The sequence below is a fragment of the Lycorma delicatula genome, chromosome 6 (genome assembly GCF_047948215.1).
Source record: "Lycorma delicatula isolate Av1 chromosome 6, ASM4794821v1, whole genome shotgun sequence".
In the NCBI taxonomy this organism is placed as follows: Eukaryota; Metazoa; Arthropoda; class Insecta; order Hemiptera; family Fulgoridae; genus Lycorma; species Lycorma delicatula.
Window position 1 is genome coordinate 56,468,555 of NC_134460.1, and position 24,591 is coordinate 56,493,145.

The window sequence follows — 24,591 nt, forward strand, 5'->3', positions numbered from 1 at the left end:
TGTAGTTTTCAAATTTTTTAATAAATCAACTGTAATAATTTTGTCATTCCAATAGCAGACCACATTCGCTATGAAGTGCAAGTACATTTATTTAAAAAATTATTTTATATATTCCTTCTGCACTGATCAAGATTTTGCCAAGAGAACAATTTATTGAAGAATGGAAAATAATCTAGTTCACTTCTATAATAGGCAGATACACAATTATATTATTACATCTATTTTTTTTATGATCAAATAGATAATAATCTGGAATTTTAATTAATTCCAGATTCTTGCTGGCAATCAGTGTGAGAACTACCTGATTAGAACCAGTATTTGATTGTCAAATCTCTGATAGGAAGTGGAATAGAGACATCAATTTTAGTATTAAAACTAATAAAAAAAGTTATTTTTTCTTTTTTATGAAACAACAGAAAATTATGTTTTCCTTCAATGGATGTCAAGTTACTTGATTCATGATTCAATGTAATCAGTTCACTCCTCCCAACCACTTTTTTAAATTTCTCCATTCTTAACAAATTCTTCCATTAATACTCCCATAATTCGAAAACTCACCATTATCAATTTACAGAATTTGTTTTAAACAATAAAATGAAAAGTTTCTCCATATCCTGCAGTCCTTGATTTTTCCAATAGTTAATCATTGCATTCTATTTCTTTAGAGATTAATTTTATATCTTAAATTATAAACACAATACTACTTTGTAATAGTACTTTGTATAAAAACATTTAAAGAACTTCTTTAGTGATTTTTAGGTATCATTAATAATTTTATAAATATCAAAGCAGATCTTGTAAACATACATAAGTCAGTTCTACAGAATTTTCTTTCAGCACAGTTTGCCTCTCATCAAATCTTTCACTCTGAAAAAATTGTGTTATCTTTCTTATTATTGATGAATAATAAAGCTGCTGCTGCTTTTTATCTTCTCTTCGCGGATTAGCTGAACAAACTTGTTTTGGTAAAATTTTCCATGGTTTTACCAGATCTCTTTTTCCAACTAATTTAAAATGAAAACTTGAATGACATTCTGTTGCTTCATTCATAACATTTATACAAGTATTTAATTTATTTATAGAATAAAGGTATTTTTCATTTAAACTTGAATAGCCACTTTTCTTTTAATGTTTTATAACTTTCTTTGTTTTATAACTATTTTCTAAATTATTTTTTAATTTAATAAGATTTCATGATAATATTAAAAAAACTAGATCAAGAGAATTCAAGATTTTAGCTATTATTTTGAAAATTAATCATGTTTTATCTGTTTGCACATTTTAGTCTTCTTCGGTCTCAAATTTATACCTCCTTTTTGTTGTTTAGTTGATGAAGAACTATCCAGTAGTTGCTATTCAGATAACATATGTACAAAAATATTGTTAAAATTTGTATCATATAAATGTGCATAATTATATCCTATAATTAATAAAAATTGTTCAATTTAATAATTAAATGAAGTAATTGATAAACAAAATTAAAAATTTAATAACAAAAAAAAGCATAAAAATATATTTGACACTGTTAATGCGATGGTGAACTCTTTACTTTAAGAGTGAGTTATAGGGATATAAAGTAAGGTAAGAAAAGACCTGAAATATATAGGCTGTTAGCTGTTGAGGTGACAAGTTTGTCGATGCCTTCCTCCCACAGTTTACTGTTTTCTATTACTCTACTCTCTAAACTTTATCGTTCTTTAAAATTCTTATTCCTATTTTTATTCATTAGATTTATTACATTTACTGCCATACTGGTAGCATTTTCTTTTTCCATTTTTTGATTATAATTAATAATTATCGTTTGGTTTAATAATTACTTTAAGTTTGGAAGAGTAACTCGAGTAATTGTGTCTAAAACCCAAGAAATTTATTTTCTCATGATATTTTTTTAAAATTCACCTAGTGAGTTGAAACAGCTTGTATATTTAATGCATTTTTTTATGGATAGATTATTTTGTTGCTTTGCATTATCTAGCCTGTTCTGTATTATAACTGTGATGTATATAAAGCTACTGAGATACAAAAGGCACCAGTCAAAGTGTATTTTTCCAAAAGTACTTCATTATACAACCATTGCCTACAGTGAACAGAATGAAGGTGTTATTTCAAATATCTTCTTCATTTTTGTGGGGTATATATTGACAATAAATTTGGGTTGATGAAAATGTAAAAAAAACACTTCACTTCCACTTTTCTTAGTAAGCCTGTTATGTAATACTTGTTATACTTGGAAATAGCTATTTTTTTACTTTGTAACAACTTTCAATTCACATCAGGTCTCCTAAAAGGGTATTTTGGTAATGCCATTTTATGTTTTTTTAATTTTAAAAACCCTGCTTATGGTTACTTTTCAATCTTACCACTTTTTAAACCACTTGACAAAATTTTTCAACAATGTGATCAAAATTAATGAGTTAATATAAACAATTTAAAAAAAGAATAGTTTTTTTAATAATTTCCGAAAATTAAAAAATACTTTTTTTACAACTTTTCTATTTAGGTTGGTCTCAAATTTGATTTTTTTTTTAAAATAACTTTCAATAACTTGCTATCTTTAATTAGTGCCAAATTAAAAATCAACATTTAAACAAGTACTAAAATTTTTTTTATTTAAGTTTTAGTCATTTTAATATTTTTTTTTTTTAATTTTATTTCTATTTAAAATATGATTAGTACTAAAGAACTGACTGTGATAAAACATTGCATTTACACAATGGCAAATAAATTTGTATCTTGAAAAAATATGACATCAGGAAATTATATATCATTATCCTGAGCAATTCAATGATTAAAAAAGAATTAAAGATTCATGAAATTTCCTTTGTAGAAAGTGTAACTTTTTTCTTTACCAAAATTATCTGGGGAAAAAACTTTCAATACAACCATGATTGGAATGTCTTCTACAAGATAAAAAAAATATTTTTAATCTATTGATTTAAAGAGCAATAAAAACATGCATGCTGGTCAAATTCAGAAACTTCCCCTTTTTGTTAAAATGTAAGATTTACCATTTTATTCCAATATTTTTTATTAAAAATTTTCCTAAAACTAATATTTATAGTTTTATGCATTAATAAATTTGATTCTATACCTCTTGTTTTTTTCTAGGTGTGAGTAGTTTGAAGTTGACAACATTACATATAGAGAAACACACCGTTAGAGGGAATGACTCATTACTGGAATGCAGATTTGATCTTGAAGGTGAATCATTATATTCAGTAAAATGGTACAAAGATGGCCATGAATTTTTCCGTTACATTCCTCGTGATTATCCATCAATTCAGATCTTCCCAGTTCCAGGTGTTAATATTGATGTAAGTAAATTCTTAAAAAATACTTACTAACAATAATTATATAAGCTTAGAATGTATTTAGCAGGTTTGCAGATTGACAATAATTAAAATATAATTAGCTAACAGATTAAAATATTTGTTATCTGGATAAAATTTTGGTTACATAGATCAGATTTAACATTTATTCTTGATACCCATTAATGCCAGATACTGTAAAGACTAGTCTGAAATGAACTTTTATTATTTATAGTTTCTGCTAAATAGAATTTTCACAATTTAAATTATAAATATAATTCAGACACCAGTACTGTGAAATTATTACAATAATAAAAATAGCTTTTTACCATATTACATATTTTACATAGTTAATATTTGTAAATAATAATCTGTTATATTTTTTACACTTCAGAAAATCAATTTAAAATGTAAAAAGAAAATTTTTTAATGTTTTAAAAATAATAATCCTAAAAAAGAGTAAATTATTTTTAAACCAACATTATAAATACAATTTTCATTAGTAAAGGTAAATTTTCTTGGTTTAGAAAAACAACCCCCAAACAGAAGCAGCCATTCTTAGATTAATTTTTTATCTTTCTTCTACTGTACTTTTTTTATTTTTATTTATTTGGATAAATATTAAAGGAATTATATGAGCTGCTAGCCTGGATGTATGATTCCTTCTAATAGCCAGAGGAACAAGTTCTTCTTTATTGGGATTCAATGAAATAGCAATACTGCTCAGCTTACTGTAACTTTTCAAAGACATTGTTTATTGCCAGGAGGTTGTACAAAACTAATGGTTGAAAAGCCAGCTTATTGTGTTAAGTGTAGCCACTCCCTAAATAGTTTTGTTTTGCTTTATATAAAGATTATATCAATTATATTGTTATGAGAGTCATTCAATAATTAGACACAAATTGCTCTGGAGCTAAAACTCTTAAAAATCAATGTATCATTTTTTTCCACTTGTTAACATAATCTCCAGCAACATTAATATAATTGTCCTATCATTGAATCAGGTTATGTATGTCTGCTGCAAAGAAATCTTTATATTTACATCAGAGCCAATTTAGCACATTTTCTTTGACATTAACACTGCCATAAAATTCTTAGCATGTACATCCTTCTTGAGTGGACCAAACAAGTGGATATCTGATGAGCCAAGTCAGGACACTATGGAGGGATAAGATAGTACTTCCCGATGAAATTTTTCGATGGGTTCTCGAGTTTCCTGAGTTGTGTGAGGCCAGGCATTATCCTGAAGTAGATTAATGCTTTTACACTGAGATCAAGGGTATTTTTTCAACACTGCTGGCTTCACTTTGTTGATAAATACGTTACAGTAGTACGTGTTGTTTATTGTTAGCTGATCTAAAAATAAACAAAATCTGGGCCTTTTGCATCCCAAAAGATTGTCATCATGATTTTTCTTACTGATGGTTGGGTTAGGAATTTTTCTTGATATTTGATCTCATGAGCTTCCCCACTCCATGCTCTGTATTTGAATCCACTTCATAATGATGTCACAGGTTAGAATATTGTGCAAAAAAGCATTACCTTCCTGCTAATATCAGTTTCAGCACTGTGAACATGCAAAGTCTTGTGTCCTTATGGTAATCTATCAACTCTTAGAACCCATCTTCCACTTGTTTTATGGCACTTAAGCTTGTTAGTGATAATGTTATGAACTGCATTGTCACTTACTTTCAATTTTCACTGAAGTTCAACCATTTTAAAATGTTTTACCCATTTATAAAAATGTCTGCAGTTCATAAAACTTTGTCCATATTGTTTGATCATACAAGAGTAAATATTCCACTTTTTCACCTTCAGAAACCAAAATCAGACCACTGCACGCTATTCAACTAATTTGCAAATTTCAAGAGGCCTTGCCATTGTAAAATAAGATTTTGAGATTGTAAACCAAACAATTTTACTCAAATATCTAATCAAAAGTCATCGCAGGGCTACCAATTTACTGTTGTAAAAGTATCATAACTCTCTTACAAACTGTTTTGCCCTCACAGCCATTAGTACCTTTAATTATTGAATGACCTCATATACAGATTACGTTATATTAATAAGAAATACAAGGAAAACTAAGAAAATATTTTTAAGTAATATACAGTCTTTGTTCTATTTGTTTTATTATGTTATACATTCATCTATTTTTATTTGTTTAATTACATGTTGTATATTTGTTATTGTATACAATATTAATTATTTTTATGGTATTGCAGTATTACTATAGTATTAACCCTTAAAGCCTCAAAGTAACGATATATCGTACATAAGTGCTTGTGCTAAAGGTCTCACCCGTACTATATATCGGTATGTAGTTTTTTTGTTCATATATTTCTTTACGTTACTGCTAGATCGCTCATTTAGTATCTTTTCTTAAAGCTTACAATTCGTAGATATCGGTAGTGTAGATTGTTTTCATTTTACGATACGTATTTTAGAGAATAATCGATTTCAAAATTCCGATAATCTCTAATGTAAACAGAAGTTTTTTCCGTGCATTCATGGTTATGTTTTGGTTACTCCGTGCGTTTATAAGGGATTTTTTATAGGTATTATATTATTATTTTATGAAATTAGAGTTTCAATTACAGTGTTAGTTGTAGTTTTAGTTACCGTTATCCGTAAAATATTCAGATTTATTCGTTAGTTCGGTGTTTTTTTTCTACAATGTCTTACCGATGCAGAAATTAATAACTTTTTTGATGATGATACTGATAGCGATTTCGAATTATCTAGTGACAATGGGGCTGAAGAAGACGATGAATTAATCACAAGCGATAGTGATGGGGATTCAGAAGAAGATGAGACGTACAGAAACATCATTGAACCGGAAGATAATGTCCTTCCACATCAATTTTTGGAACTCCCCGGCCCAAAACAAATGCCTAATCCAGGTTCCACACCTATAACCCACCGGGTTGGTCTAGTGGTTAACGCGTCTTCCCAAATCAGCTGATTTGGAAGTCGAGAGTTACAGCGTTCAAGTCCTAGTAAAGCCAGCTATTTTTACACGGACTTGAATACTAGATCGTGGATACCGGTGTTCTTTGGTGGTTGGGTTTTAATTAACCACACATCTCAGGTATTGTCGAACTGAGAATGTACAAGAGTGACGACTACACTTCATTCACACTCATAAATATCATCCTCTGAAGTATTATCTAAACGGTAGTTACCGGGGAGGCTAAACAGGAAAAAGAAAGAAAGGTTCACATCTATAATTTATTTTTATTTATTATTTACACATGCAAATAGAGGTAGGCTGTCTGAACCATACCGAAAATGGAAAAATATTACCATTTCTGTAATGAAAGGTTTTATTTATTAGCTTGCATACTCTATATGGGGATAATTAGAAAACCTACTCTTAAGAGTTAATGGAGTACAGTATCATCACAGGTAACCCCTTGGTTTGGTAAAATGTTTTCAGCGCACCATTTTAGAATTATTTTGAAATTTCAAAGCAAAAATGTTATAAAAGAATGGTAACACAAAAATTTCAATAACTCTGTAAATAATATGAATTTTTAAGTGAATTTTTTTTTTTTAATTTTGTTCACAAATAATTTTAGTTTTTAGAAAAACTGATAGATTAGATATAAATAGCAAGGATTTTTTTCAAATAAAGAAAAAATTCAGTATTTTTTTTTTTAAATGAAAAAAAGTTGAATTTTATTTTTTAAATAATTAATCAAGGGTGTAACAGCATTTTGGATCGCAGAATCACAATCTTCATAGTTTAAGAAGTAATTACAATTTTTTTCATAATTTTATCGTGTATATTGTTATTTCTGTGGCATTTCTACCAAACATCTACTTTTTCTGAAAAACATGCTTGAGGCTTTTAACTAGTACTTACAATATATGCTTGAGGCAGTAAGGGTTAATAATTTATTTACACTTAAAAACACAATGAATATCTTTAACAACTCAATGATAACTGGTATTCTTATAATAATCACTACATAAGGTTTGATGATATTAATCATTAGCTGAAAATTAATAAACCAATTAATTAGTCATAAACCTGCATTATCTACTATTTCTCAGATTGCTTTACAAAACAAAAACAATTATTTTTCAAATATTATTAGAATATTCATGATACTAGCATTAAATCTAAACCAATGTTCATACATTAAATCTAAACCAATGTAAAAGCTATACATATGTTTGTCTTACATCTCCTTACTAAATAGAGTTTTAAAATGTTGTTAAGTATTTTTACTTTACAGCAGTTATCTAGCACACACTCTCTTTAGATATTATAGAAACAAATAATTTACAAAATTACAGTTATTAATTTTGTTTTAATGTGTTTAATTTTTTTGTATCTTTTAGATGAAACATTCTAATGAAAGCCAAGTACTTTTAACTGGTCTTAAACTTCAGTCAAGTGGTCGTTATCGCTGTGAAGTTTCAGCAGAAGCACCTTCATTTCAAACAGTATCTGAACATGGTGATATGGTTACTGTAGGTCAGTTCTAAAGAGTTATTTACTTTTAATTCTTTCAGTTATGTTGCAACTTAATTTATTTTTTAAGTAATTTTCTTAATTTTAAGATAGTAAAATATTTATTGAATTTTAAACCTATTTCTAATAACAGATTTAAATTGATAAATAAAAGGGAAGAAATCATATTTGTGTATGCGTGTGTTTGTATTTATTTATGTTTTATTTTAAATTCTTATGTATTATAATTTAATTTTAATGAGAGCGTGGTCAGATTACAGAAAAGGCAGATAGTGCTTGTTAAGTTAGGAAAGAAAGGTTAGAAATAATTATATTCTTAAATGGGAAACGTTTGATAGTTTCCAACATCTAAGAGAAAAAAAACTTAAATAAAAAATGTCAATTCTACTATCAAATTAAATTTGTTAAAATAATCATTCTAAAAATTGATTTTATAAAGTTAATTTACTTATACAACAGATTGAAGGAAAAATATTTAACATTCTATGAATATTTTTTATTCTAATGTCAAAAGTGTGGGGTTGTACCCTAACCAAATTTTACTGTTATGTATATGGATGAAATAAAAATGAATCTTTCTATGAGCAGTGTTTTTAGAACAAAAAATAAACTATTGTTATGCATCCTGCTGTTTATGTTTTGTTCTAACTTAATCTATTTTAATCAAATGGTAAAATTCCTTAAAAAATCACAAAGGACAAGTTTTAACATTGAGCGTCACAATTATAACTCATTACTATTCATTATTAAGTTCTTTTATAATTGCCATTAGGGAACACCTGTAAGAGACTGTTTATTTCAAAAAGTATAATCTTTTATTTTTTACAATTCGTACCATATGTAACAAATGTTATAATAATTTCACTATAAAAATATTTTAGAATTTTTTTTTAAATTTCATGAAATATTTAACACAACTTTAAAAAGGAACCTCAAATATACATTTCATTATAAAGTTAAAATATTTATTATAATAAACCTCTCTTCTAAGAAATAAAATTATACACTGTTAAATAGCCATTTTTACTCACAAAAGAAGAAAGTTCTCAATCCAATCTGTTGATGTATTTTATATACATTCAAGTCTTACTGCACCTTTTTTCATGTACTGCTATTGAAAAAGCATACTAGTATACAGCCAAATGAATACTAATATTCAAAGTAGTTTTGCTTGAAAATTGTAGAAAATTAGTTGAAAATTCTAAAGTTCATAGTTGAAGTAATGTTAAAGTTGAAATACAAATTACTGCAATCTGGACAGCCTTAGCTTTTAGCTTACATTTGCTTTTAATTTTTTTCATTGTTTCTCAACATTATTTTTCTCACATAGGATTTCTTACCTTAAAATTTCCTCCAAGTGGATTGTCTCATAGAAGTATTTTTTGAAGATGTTCCAATTAAAAAAAATTAAAAAATGTAAAATGAATAACATTTTTTAAATAAATCCTTTAAAAAAAAATATCACTTAAACAGAATAAAAATAATTTTCCTACTCTTCTTTAAACGTTGACTTTAGAAGTGGAACCAAATATAGGTTATTAAGCTGCTATTAATTATTTTTAACTAGGCACCAACTTCTCAAAGTCAAAATTTTTGAATCTTTTTAAAGGTTTTTTTTTAATTTTTAGGGTTTTTGTCAAGGTAATTAATTTTTTTTCAAGATTTATTTTATCTTGAACAATAAAGTTATGACCAATGTTTTAGTTAGTCAGTATCGCATAAAAAATTGTTATAGAAGATATTTAGTAACTTGCATTTCTTTATAAAAAGTATTCATTTTTTACTTAACAAAATTTATTTATCTTCACAAATATATTACTTTTTGAGTATTATTTGTCTTTTTCTAATGCACTTTACCCTTATATTAGAATTTAAGTATATTTTAGTAAAATGGATGACTGTTTAATCAGACAATATCCCCATCAGAACTGATAATATTCAAAACAAAAATACAATATATATACAGAGTTATACACTTTATTTGTCATTAAATATATAAATCATACAGTAAAATATTTTTATAGAAATTTTGAAATCTATTGTAGCCATTTAATGTAAAAATATATAAAATAAGTAATACAAGAATACTGATAAAGAGTAATAGCATGTATTTCTGCTTGTTTTTTTTTTTTTTATTTTTTTTATTGTTTCCTTTCTTTTGGTAAATTTTTTCATGATGAGATGTCAGTAATTCAGACACTAGTTAATCTATAAAATTGATCTAAAAAACCAGTTTGTGTACTATTTATTTCTTGTATTTGTGAGTCCGTGAGGCCTGCATGGACAAGTAGTGTGGTATCATTTGTGGAAACACTTATTACATAAATGGGGATAAAGACTTTTTTCTGTTAAAATACACCCTAATGTACAATTCATTAGTTCTATTTAACATGAAATCGGTATAAATTACTGCATATATTTTGGCTACTGACCATCTAGTGGAATCTCTAGGCAATCTTATGTATACATATTTACAATTAATGGTGATTTCTACATTATTTTTTAATGGTGTTTTAATCAATTGTAATCAGACCTATTTTAAAGAAATTTAGGCAAGAAATGGAACAAGTAGATTTGTGGCGGTCGATAGAACGTGACTTGAATTTACAATATTTTATGAGAATATAGGTCAAAATTCTTGGAGAACTTACTATATGACATCTGTAGATATGATAGAAAGATTTTTATAAAAAGCCTAAGTAGTTTTAAACTAAAAAATAATTTTTACTCTACTGAATAGTCATTTTCCCTTGCCAACAATAAATTAGGTAGTGATGAACTTGTAACTAGTATGAACCTAACCATAAGTTTAAGAATAGATTTAAGTTCAGTACCTGACGTATCCAGTTGCCTATTATCCAGGTAATGGCAGAACTTAAAAAAATATATAATACAATCAAATTTTTACCTAAGATCAGAATTGAAATAAAACATACTGTTTTATAAAATAAAAATTTAATCATTTTTGAAACGAATATAATAAAAATTACAAAATTAAAAGTTTATATTTCTCCCATGAAAAATTATGCTACTTTTTATTATTTTAGTTGAAAGATGATCTCCTCAGGCAAATAGATTCATATTCTGAAGGATGAAACAGTAAATAGAAAATTAAAATTCTCTCCTCTTTGTAGCAGTTACTGTAGTATGTTTATTTAAATATGTGAATACATACCCTAGGCGTATGTGCTTGATAATAACATATTTATAAAGGTAGCCATGCAATGAACATAAATTATTAACTTTTGAAAAGATAAAAAATAAGATTAAATTTTCAATTTTGTTTTTTTATTAAATAATAGCAAAAATAATAAATAATTAAGAAAAATTTGTTATCTTTACAAAAAAAAAAGAAACATTGTACTACTGGACACATCAGAGTAGTACCAGTTGAATGTTTAATATTTTTAAACATAAATAATAAAAAAATAATTTAAAAAATAAGGATTATTAATTTAATTTTTTTGTAAAATATCAGCAAATTTTTTATACATGGTTTGATTACACCTAGTAAATTAAAAAAAAAAAAAGAAAAACCATACCTCATGTATTGCAAACTCTTACTGTACGTTACTTGAAAAAAATACTTCTCTCTTGCATATATTAATTCAATGATAAATAATATTAAAATAAACATATTAATAGGCTGTCAATGCATTTAGATAAATCTGAAATTTCTGTCTTATATAGAAAAATAATGTCTTCATGAGTCTTGTTTCATTCTTGGAGTAGATCTGATAGTTATAAATTATAATAAATGACCTTCTGCAAAAAATTTATGCAGCTTGGGTATGTCATGTCATGAAAGTGATGCAGTCATGATGTTGAAAATTTTAAATATGTGAGAAGAATGGATAAAGAAATCTATCTCAGAACCAAACAGTAGTAAAGGAAAATGTGTAACCCCAGTAAATCAGATTTAACATTTTTTAATAAATTACATTTATTTAGTTAATTATTGCCATCATTATTCTGACCTCCATGGTAGAAGGGTAGCACATCTCAGCCTTTCATTCAGAAGGCCTATTTTCAAACACTACAAAATTTTCATTTTATATCCTCATGCAAAAGCTTCAATCTTGATGTGGTGAATCAATTAATAACAAAAATCTTTTTATAATTGTAGCTTTTAAGTTTTAAATATGAATTATCTATTATATGCTCACTTATTATCCAGTTATTTTATTGTTAGGTCAAGAATAGCACAGTAAACTGTATTTCTTACTACCTGATAGTTACACAACATCTGAAATAATTCAGGGAAAAATATCCTGTAGAATGAAGGGCATGAAGTAAGGATAAAATGGCAACAGCTGAAAATACATTTTTTTAAATATCTCCCATAGATCACTGAACTTAAATAAAACTAGGTGCATTTTCACTACATGCAAAAATTGATAATGATTACAGAACCACTTGAAAATTATTATAATATTATTCATTTATTTATAGAAGTAAATAAAATGTTAAGTAACAAAACATTAATATTGTACTCATTTATTTTTAATTACAACATGCAGGTTAATTCAAAATTACATCTGCACGAGTAATAAACGTTCTATTAACGTGGATGTACATTTTAAAGAAAAACACTTCCAAGAGATATGTAGATGAGAAAGTTACAAAACACTAATCTGTTATGTAATTAGTCTATCATAGACTGCTAGATTTAATCTGTGGTCACAGTCCAGCACTCTTCATAAAAGACATGCTGTATGATGTAACATTAACATTCCAAAATACTCACTGGTTATTCATAAAATTGCACTCTTTATATTTTCATCCAGTACATTATTATTTTAACGTATAGATATACTTTTAAAATCCATTTTCACTTGATACTTTTTTTATATTTTGTGAAATAATAAAATATATTAAAAACTTTCATAACTGGAATAATGTGGGTATGGCTGGTTTTGAGCACAGGAAAATTCCAGAAAAGTTTTAATGATTTTGTTTTAGAATTAATGCACGTGTGCATATTACATAGTGTATAATTGTATGTATTACAGTTGTATAAATAACATACCAATGTATGTTGAATAGCACCCCATTAAAACCAACTTTAGTGAGATTTTCACCATTTAAACCACCCAGAAATATTTATAATTATCATCTAGGTTACTTGCTGAAACAATTTTCCTTCTCCTCCACAATCACAGCAGACACACACCTCTTCCTCACAGATAAAGAAACCAGAAACACATAGTTTCATTTATTTATACTTGAGAGTATTACATTTGTTATACAAGTCGCAATACATATTAAAATACACAGATTACAGTAGTACATTATCTATACAAAAATATATTAATTATTTTATGATTAATAGTAATGGCAACAAAGATTGTTGTATTTCAATATTTTACAGCAAGGTTGACGGATTTTGGGTTTTGCAGGTACTTAAAATTATTTTTTCATCACATAAAGTTTATTAACAGTAGGTGTTCTAACATTAGATTAGCCACAACAGTAACAAAATTTATCTTTATTTTTAATGAAATAACTGTTTCTGTTTTTGTTGATTTGATAGCTGATTTAACATCCTGAACCAGCAGGTTCAGTAGGTTTTAGTCTTCTCAGTTTGCTGAATACGAAACTGTAGTTTCTTAAAAATAAAAACTTATGCTCAGATTTCAGGATTTAACTGTTCATGTACCAACTTGGTAGAAACTGATATAAAGTCTGTAAATGACTGCTTCCCTTGTTTGTGTAGTGAGTTTATCTATACCTTGTACATCTGTAGATTGAGAGCCCCTGACATGAAGTTAATTAAAGCCCAGCAGCAGGTTGGTGGCCAGGAGAAAGTAGTATTAAAGTCATTAAGTGTTTTTGATTTCTTTATCAATGAGAAGAGGTGTCTGGCCTGATTGTGCAGGAGAAGGAAAATTGTTTCAACTAATAACCTAAATGATAATCATAAGTATTTCTAGAAATTAAATTTTTGAAATCTCATTAATGCTAGTTTTTAATGGGGTGCATTAGTGTTAAATTGTATATGGTCTTATCTTAAAATGTGTATTCTTCAAACATGAAAAAGTGTTAATTCTTCACACTACTTCCAACATTAACTGCATATACGTTTAGTACATGTACTGACATTATTAACCATTACATTGTTTGAAGTTTATTGAAATTACTTTCAAAAACTGTTTTAAATCTCTTTATAAAAAAAAATCTGTGTATACTTATAGTTTAAGAGGAAAGCCTTATACCTGAAAAGATATAATTATAAATATTCATTTTATGTCAGTCTAAAGTCAAATGCAGATGCAATATATCTTCACAAGTTAATTCTCTTTTTTAGTATTCCTTCCTTTAAATTTGCTTCCTTGCTCAATTAACTTGTTTCTATACAAATACAGATGTTCTAGATTAAAGCATATTCAAAAGCATGCACACACGCGTGCGTGCACGCATGCATGCTCAACACAAACAAAATTTACTAAAATTACAGCTTTATATATTTATATCTTTTTCTGTATGAATTTATAACAGTAATAGAATTCTATAATCAGAACACTGTGGATTAAGAAAAATTCAATCCAATGTTATACATTTCACAATAATATTTTGATAAAGCATGAATAAGATCATTCTCAAGACAGCATTTCACCACTTTCCTATCATGAGTATGTTTAGAAATTTTATTTGTATTCTACTTCTAATTAAAGGGAAGCATGGCGAGGCCTGAATTTATATATATATATACTGATGTTACAACAAAACCTTGCCCATCATATAAATTGAGTTTCTTAACTTAATTATATATATATAAATATATATTATCATTTATATTGACAACTATTATACACAATAAATTTTTTTTATTTCAAATTTAATACAGAGTAACCTACCAATTCAGTTTGGGTGAATTCAGACTATTTACTCTCCAGGTTTAGAAACCTGATTCAGGTTCTCCATCAAAAATTAGGGGATGTCTTCAGGAAATCTTGATTGAAACATCAGGGCTCTCCAAAGCTGGTTGAATTTTAAAAACTGCATATTTGACACAGAGTATGTATAAGAATAGTACAGAAATATAATGTAGTGTATAATATTGGATAATAGTGTAGAATATATGTTTATAAAGGAGCTCTTGTTCTGTCGATTCATACAATTTGAGAAAGAGAGAGCAAATGAAAAGAGAGGGAGAGAAAGGGAGCGGATGAGAGAGAGGTAGAAACAGAGAAAGAGAAAGAAAATACGCTTATCTAAATTAGGTAGATTACTCAATCGCCCATCCACTTGTTTTATGAATGAAAAAAGTTTAGTAGACAATATAAATAATCTTATACAGTGAGATCTGAAACTGTTTAAAAATAAATACATAATGAGAACACCTCCATAGAAGATAAGTTACTTACCTTTTCAACCAGAAGAGTCTGGGTTTGAATCCTGATCAGGAAGTGTCTTTTTTCATAAACTCCATTTTTTCATAAAATTTCCATTCCATATTCCCATGCCCAAAAATCTTTCAAGCTAATGTGGAGCATTAAACATCACTCCTTAAAATAAGGCACTCTTACAGGATTTATAAGTAAGAATGTTTCAACAAAAAAAATATATTCTAGTACTTTAATTACCTACATATAAAATTTAGCAATAAAGTTTATTTTATTTTTATAGATTGTATAAACTTAATATAAAATTTATATTATGCTTTGTATAGATTGAATAAATACTCATAATCATAATTAATATTTTTATTGCAACTAACAAAATAGATTTTAAAAATATTGTGTAGTAGACTGTAGTTTATAATTTCTAGTATATCTGTTAAATTTTTTTTATATAGTTTAATATGAAAATATTTTTTTTTAATTAAACTAACATGTTCATTAATTGTAATTTTTCTGTGCGTTTAATCAAAATGCTGATATACCATTAACAATTTTTATTACATCTTAGAATAAAGAAACATTAATTTTATTATTTATTACAGTCTTCATCATTGTCAACATTGATTCTTCATCATTGCTAATTTGAATCACATCCTTTATTAATTCTCTGTTAATTATTATTTAATGTACTGGTTCATTAGTGTCATGTTTCAATAATTGTCCGCAAGAGTTATGTGTCAAATTTATTTCTTAAAGTGTATATTTCACTGACTAAAATTATCAATGTGTTCAAATAAACCAGAAGCTGATAATTCCTCATCTAGTTACATATTTTTTTTTTTACAATTTCCACACAATTCTGATCCTACCTTCTGAAGTTTTTTGTTTCTAAATAATAATAAAGTAACATTTCTTGAAAATGGCAGTGACATAATTTAATCTGTAGTATAACAAGGCAACACTATAAATAAAATTGTTTTTGGCCATTTTTTTATACCTTCTTATTAAAACTCTTGTATCTCTAATTAAAACATTTTAAAGTAATTCAATTTTCAATATTAGAATCAGTATTATTTTATAAAATGATTAATATATTATTTCATTTGGCTAAACAACTTATGATTCTAATTTCTATTTTATTAACACCACTTTAATCAGGTCATTATGATTATATATATTACTAAAAAATAATTAATTATACTTAATTATTTTTACTACTTACATATATGATTGAATATTTTTTCAAAATAAATTTTTTATAATTAGTACATTTTTATTTTTAAATAAAGTACTTTTTTAATGGCTGTTCATGTATTATTCCTTAATACAAATAATATTTTTGTATTGCTTGTTTTTTATAATTTAATTTTTAAAATTCATTGAAATAAATTTCCAAATAAATTTTTTCAAATTATTGTGCAGCTCCTTCATTAGTAGTGTTAGTAACCATATCTGTAACACTACTGAAGAAGATAATACACTATAATTGCAATGAAAAAGTCTTTTAGATGTATAATTATGATTTGGAAGTCGAGAGTTCCAGCGTTCAAGTCCTAGTAAAGTCAGTTACATTTACATGGATTTGAATTCTAGATCGTTGATACTACCGATGTTCTTTAATGGTTGGGTTTCAATTAACCACATATCTCAGGAATGGTCAAACTGAGACTGTACAAGATTACACTTCATTTACACTCATACATATCATCCTCATTCATCCTCTGAAGTATTATCTGAAAGGTAATTACTGGAGGCTAAACAGGAAAAGAAAAAAAAGATGTATAATTATGCACATTTTGAAAATAATTTTTTTAATATATTTTTGACATTTTAAATATAAGTCATGATTTTGAAATTAGTTCAATTTTGAATTCGTTTACAATATAAAGTTACTTAATTTCCATCATAATATAATTTTTTTTTAATATGGTAATTAATTAAAAATTGTTTTTACTTGTAATGGTAATGCTAAACACTTCTGAGTCAAAGTCAATTTGAATAATAATGCTATATTCAATTCTGTACTTTTCTAATAAGAAATAATATTCACATTTCAGTTATATAAACAAATTAAAAAGTAAATTGTGTAAAATTAAAATGTTCAAATATTTATGATTTTTAACAGTTAATTAGTAAGTATGGTGTAAAAAAAAGTTTATACAACAAAGTTAAAAGTCCTTGAACTCTTTTCCAATGGGAGTACTTCAGTTCTGAATTCCAGTCTGTTTTGTCATTCATAACTTTGTCTCCTCAAACTTACTTTTTTATGAGCTTTTATAAAACTTTTCTAATGACTTTTCTGTTTTAGTTTAGTTTTATGGTAACAACATTTTTAAGATCATTAATTAATTATTATATCCTAAAATTGTTTCTTAGGGTTGTTTTATTCATCAATTTTTTATGTTGTTTATTTTTAAAAGTTTTACAGAACTATTACCTCTATAAAAAATCTATAGTATTCAGAATACACATTAAATAAAATTCTAAAATGATTTTGTTAATGGAATAATAAAAATTAACCGAAGTTCTATATAAACAAATAAAAGTACACTAGTATTTTATTAGATTAGATTGTTTTCTACAGAAATTCATTCATTAAAATATTTACCAAATTTGCTAAAATTAACATATTTTTGTTAAATCCACCTTCATCAGAGGAATAATTTCAAATAACAATTAAAAATAAAAATTAATAAAAAATAAAAGAAAATATTGTTTCTCTTTGGTCAGATATATAAAAATAGTTGATAAAGTATGTATGATATATTTATATCAAAGTATATAAATATTGTCAATCTCTGTGGCAGTGTAGAACCTTTTAACTATAAGGTTCTGGGTAGAAATCTCAATCAATTTTTTACATTCTTCAATAATTTAATAGTTTCTTAAATGCTATGAAATTCATTTCGCATTATAAAAACATCCCTTTCAGCACGTCGGAAAGCAGAGCTAGATTTCACCGGTGCTCAGTAAGGGATAAAAAATTTTCCACCTTAAAGTTAAGAAAAACTTCAAATTTACTCAATACAACAATGGTTGCATGTGAAAAAATTTCACATGTTTAGCATACAAACCCCATCTTCTTACAACTCCATCAAGTTTTGTTCATCCCTTGCCATAAGGGTTGGTCATATCAAAAATTGTTTCAGACAAAAGTTTTAGGTGATGTTTAGAGGACTAACAACCATTTTAAACCAATTCAATTCTGTGCCTATTAAGGAAGGTATGATTTTTTGCCTTTAAAACCCCCATTTTTTCCACCCCCTGGGACAGTGATTGGTGATATCAAAAAGCTTTACTTAGATAAGGTTTAGGCCCCAACCTTTCTGTAAACATTATTATTAGAATAATTTATTAATACTTTCAAGTACCTACAAGTAGTTAACTTATTATAGTTTCTGATGATGATGATGAGATTGTCAAACAATTAGTTCAAGTGATTAGCTGACTTACTCATCAGCTGGCTTCAATTTTATTTCTTCCATTTCATGTTCATTGTTTAAATTTATACATTGCATATTCCAAGGTTGTAATAATAAAAATAATTAAAAGTGACATCATGAATAGCTCAAAGTTACATACATATAGCTAATTGAAAGAAATAATCTGAAAAAAGATCATTGAAAAAATAATTGAGGCACTATTTTAAATAAAAGAATAAAAATTTACTCCAGTGACTTTTCCAAGTACTATACACCTCCACACAATATGTACAGACTGTTTGTAGTTGACCCCAGATCAAAAGACAAACACAAGCTTTAATCAAATGAAACTTAAGTTGATGTAAAATTCTAACTTTACTTATATTTTGCTGGCTACATTATTTCATCAAAATTTTTTTTTGTAACAATTAATTCACCACAGAAGCTTTTGAAGCTTGTTGTGGCAGTATAAAAATATAAAAATAGAATTTTGTAGCGCATGAAAAATGCCATGCCTGACCAGGATTTGAACCTGGTAATGCAACCCTAGATAAAAGTCCATCACAGATCGACAATTTCAAAATTGGATTTACTTTTTTTTATCACTTTGTGATTCAGATCTGATATGTTGGATATCTTCAATGAATAATTTTTGAAGAATCTCCATTATCACAATTTTTGGCTGTAAATTATTCAAAACTATTTTTATTTTTTTAGTAAAGTGCCTTATTTTCAGTATAATTTCCATAACATAGCCACTTATTTTTTTTAATTTATTACACAGATTTCTGAAAAACAAACTCATTTGTTTGCTCCTAAATAATCATTTATATAACATCTAAATTAAGCTGCAGTGTACAGCATTCACAATTTTTTGTCATTTTCCATACTTATATAATAAATTATATTTCCTTTAAGAAGTTCCATTTTATGAAAATACTTTAATGTTACATGAATGTAAAATGTTTTAATTTATAATATACAGGTGATTTTCTTTTTATAAATGGCCCTGCCCCTATTTTTGACAAAATAATGTTCATCCAAATATAACTAAATATACAAATAAATATTATTTTTATTTATATTTATAATAAATAGCAGTTTCATAAGTACAATAAGTTATGACTTAACACACAATATAAAGAAGTAACCTAAATCATGTTTTATTTATTTTAATTTTGTGGAGTGTTTTAAAAAATAATCTTTCAGAATGGAGTAAAACATTTGTGAATTATTCCAAATTGATCTTATGAGGTTTAATAAGTGTAATATGTTGGAAATTAATATTTAATTAAATATGACAGCCCAATATACACAAGAATTTTGCTTCACACATTAACATAAAAATATGATGTATATAAGGTTGCACTTTAAAATTCCTTTCAGCTTAATAAGTAATTAAACATTTTTTTTTTTGCCAATTTCCACACCACCTTCAAGGTACAGCAAATGGCATGGTTTTTTAGTACTGACCCCTGTAGGCCTAGTGCACTGTTTTTTTATTTGTACAACAATTACATCAACAAAAAAATAAATATATAAATAAAAATTAAATTACACATTAATATACCTGTTAATAGACAGTAATCATTAAATTAAAATGTATAAGTTCTTATATCTATAATCCACTGTTGAACATTAAAAGCAAGTTTTTAATTGAATAAAATTAATTTTTAATAACGCTTACATCACTGTTAACTGATTTATAGAAAAGCAGTTAGTTTACCTAAAAGTTTACAGGTTTTCTCCCCACTGATAATTTCTTCATTATTTTTTTCCTGAATTTACTCTATTTTTAATATTCAGTTTACTCTTTACATAAAAATAAGAGAAAATAAATTAACTAGATAAATAGATAAACCCTGAACAATATCAAGGACAAAGAAAAAATTAATATTTCTGTTTTTCTTGAACTGTTTAGTTTATATTGTTTTCTTGGTTAAAAAATAAGTTTTTCATAAGTATTTTTTGCTGCATTTTTCACTCATGGGTTTATTTCTTATTTAATAATTTTTTTTTATTCTCTAAACTTAAGCAATTTCTCTTCTATCACCTTAAATTTCCCTTTCTTCTTAATTCTTTCATTCTGAAAAACTAAATTGAATCCAGATATTAACATTATATTAATTTTTCACTTATAAAAAAATCATTTAGTCATCAAGCATCATAGTTATGAAGTATGTATGAAATTTTTATTAACACTAAAATTTGTACCTTATAAGATTAATGAAAACTTCAGTTTGTCATAAGATCTCTTAGTCTATTAAGATTTTATGAAATCAAAAAAATGATATAAAACATTCCAAAAAAATGTACATAATTTTGAGTATAAAAGTTTCATCACTGACCCCAAAAGTTTGTATGATCAGCATGTATCAAAGGAAAACAATTTGTAATGTTACTGTCTTTGCCTATAGATTTCTTTTAATTTTATTTACTCATCAAAATGAATTTTAATATTTTGTAATATTACAACTTTCACTGAGTAAATTTTAACTACTTTTTTAAGTTTTCATACCATATCTTCACAGTTCTCATGACTTTCCATTTAACTGATAATAAATTTGTACTTTCAACATCCATATTTTGATATCTAATAATCCCTTTTAGATTAAATACTTTGTTTTCTCTTTTCAACAGATAAAATGACAAAATCATGATAATTTTATGTAAAAAGTCTTGTTTGATGATCCAGAAGTACTCTCTCTAAGTTAATGCTCTTTCTTTTAATCTCCCCTCTATTTCCTGTTCTAACGTTATCTGAAGTTTGGTTCTAGCCACTGAAGTATTGCTCTCTCTCCTTAATGAAATGGTGGAAGAGAATTGGCTCTGGTCATAGCAACACGTACATACTTCATTTCATTGTTATCAGAGATGTATTGTTATCCGTTGCTCTACGAGGGCAGTGCCATGAAGTAGGGAAGACATCTAAGGATTTTTTCCAAGGCAGTGTGTTGGGTCCTCTCGTATGGGTGGTGGAGTTTGACTCTCTTCTGCAGCTGAGGTTGCTCAGGGGGTATCTTGTTGTGGCCTATGCAGACGACAGGCTCAGGAGGTTGAGCTCAGGGCCACTCGAGCATGCAGGGTGCTTGAGCTATGGACTAACACAGGATGACTTTCAGCCTGGAGAAGACCATGATGATGCTCCCCAAAGGCGGTTTGGTGGAGAGTCGGCAAGTTCTAGTCTGATGTCAGGCTGTCGAATAAAGTACGTTTAGATTCAGAAGTACCTCGATGTGTATCTTGAGAAATTTCAGTTCAAGAGGCACCTTCAATACATTGCAAAAAAGGCTTGTTAGTATCTTTTCTGGAATCTGACATGTGGTCAATCCAGATTGGGGTCTCAATTTTAGGACCCTAAGTATCCTGTACAAGGGCGTGTGCGAAGCAATTATGTAGTATGCTGCACCAGTTTCAGTGGATAGGATGAAATTTTGTAGTTATAGAGATATATTATTGAGGACCCAACGACTATTACTGTTGACAGTAACAGGTAGTTATCAGACAATTTCACGGGAGGTGATCTTGGTGATTGCGAGAATGAAATCAATTGATATTCTAGCCCAAACCGGAGCAGTATGTTGCTAGGAAGTTGGATGAGCTGACTTCCGAAAATATTTGGGATATCGAGCAACATGGTTATGATATATATATATTATATATTTATTATTTATAATATCTATTTTATACATATATATAATAAACCCGTGCTCATTGGCCAGCAAGATATGCTCTGCTGTTCAACAGATCTGTGCCAATTCGGCATCAATGTAGTTGATTAGATGCTGATTCAATTATTTAAATAAAAAGCCTTAAATTAATTATGAATAGATGTATTTATTATAGTTTTTTGTTTATGTAACTCATAAATATATCAGTGATGAATAATGAGTTATAACAAGATAATGTGACGATGTCAGATCGTCACATGTGTGTGTGATAATGTGAGCGATGTGCCGAGACTACCAGATTGTAGGACGGAGCCGGCTAATATAGAATGGATGGAGCCAAGTGAACCGCTAGAAATTGTGTGCATCATACGGATCCGATAGAATCGTCAGGAAAAAATAATATAATGATTTTTTTTGTAGTATTAAAATGGAATGTTACAGTAAAAAATATGAAAATAATAATAATAATGCTATAATTGTAAATGAATCTATTATATAATGATTTTTTTTTAACAATGTAAATGATGTTATCACCAATATATTACAGTTAATAACATGATTAGAAATTACAAATAAGTTATATTCATAAATATAATATAAATGTGAAATACAAATATGTAAATTAAATTATAAATGTTAATACAGTATTTATTAGTATGTTAACAATCATATAATAAGAAAATAAATCAAATGAAATTGTAATAAAATGAATGAAAATGATTACATCAGTAAAAAATATTATTTAAATAAACCACTTGAAATTGTTAACAGGTTTAATTTAAGCAGGGCTTAAACCTTTCCCCACCATGACGAATCATAATTGAAAGAATTTTTGTTTGCGGTAGTGGTAGTATGTCATTAAAACTGATGTAGCTCTGTTCTTCGTTTGAATGTTTTGTTAGTGTCTTAAATCTTGATAACGATTACGTTTATTATTATTATCAATATTAATATCGTTATATTTTTAATACTATTTTGATAATCAGGATTTTGTTGTCCTTGTGAATAAGGTAACACATTTAAAATTATATTAATGTTAAGATTGGTTTTTGGTAACCCGATTCCTTTGTTGTGAACTGAAGGTTTTTGTTGGCGTCCGTAGGTTTTTTGTAAAGTCAAATCGTTTGGTTTTTAGGGTGTATAAAAGAGTTTTCTCCTTTCAGGTACCGTATATGTTTGTTTCGATTGAGGAATATTCTCTTGAGATAACTTACACAATCTATTTTGATAAATACTGTCACCTCGTTGCAACAGATAGTTATGATTATCATTGATATTTAAATGAAGTAGTTTATTCTTAGAATAATGTGAATATTGTTATTGTAAAACCGTTTGATCGATATGTTAGGTTGTGGTTTCTCAGTAACAAAATGTCTTTCGATATTCACCTTTGTTGTGTCATCTGGATTTGTTGATGTCCATAACAGCATGAATCATGTTTTTTTAACTTTCCTTCGATTATTTTTTTCTTCATTACATCGCCAACACATGATATGTATGATTGAACTCTACTAATTTTTCTCTGTGACGGATTCTTAGGTAAACAATAAGTATTAATTTCAGACTTATTTCTTTTGAATTTAGGATCATTAATTTTGTCCATATGGATGAGTGTATTGTGTTTCTTAGCACAAATCTTACATCGATTTTTTGAATAACATTGATTAATCTTTATAGAATGGCCTTTCTGCAGACGATTAGAACAACAATTGTCTCCCAAAAAGTCTTCAAGATCATTAATGAACAAATTTAAAAATTCTTTACACTGGTACAAATATTGAATTGAGTTACAGAACAAACATTTATTAAAGTTAAATTTTGAATAAAAACTGACATTATTTTTTTTATATTGTTTGTTAGCAGTTTAGGTAAAGCATTTAGTAAAAGTTTTGTTTGAAGTATTGTAGTGCTTTACTTTGACATTGTTTCCTGTATTCACTTGCATTTTTGAAGTGACTATGTTAATGTTTTCAAGAAGTTGTCATCTCGTGTTGGGAAATTCTATAAAGTCTTTAAAGGTGGGAAACCTTTGATTTGACAATTTCTCATTCCATTGTCTTAAAGTGTTATAATCCAATTTAAGTGTTAGAATGGACCCCGATAAATTCATATGTATTAAGAGGAAGTTGCATTGCGTCAAGTGAATTTACATATGAGGATATTTCATTAATAAATTTGGATAAATTATCTAAGGATTGTCTTTTTATAGAATCTGACCTTATAATCCACTCATCGTTATGAGATGCAATTAAATATTTGTTGTCAAACTGTGATTTTAACAATTCTAGAGCTATTATATAATTTTCATTTGTCAATGGTAAATTTTTAAGGGCTTCATCCCTCAAAGAAGGAAGTAAATAATGT

The 24,591-nt window shown here is 27.1% G+C and overlaps 1 protein-coding gene across 1 annotated transcript in view; it reads left to right on the forward strand.

Moving 5' to 3' along the window:
- The window catches only part of LOC142326864 (kin of IRRE-like protein 3), a 97,102-nt gene that overhangs the window by 51,304 nt on the left and 21,207 nt on the right, over window positions 1-24,591 (forward strand). The window contains exons 2-3 of the mRNA XM_075369597.1: window positions 3,109-3,314; window positions 7,659-7,794. Of these exons, the coding sequence (XP_075225712.1) occupies window positions 3,109-3,314; window positions 7,659-7,794 (342 nt within the window). The remainder of the gene's footprint in view (window positions 1-3,108; window positions 3,315-7,658; window positions 7,795-24,591) is intronic.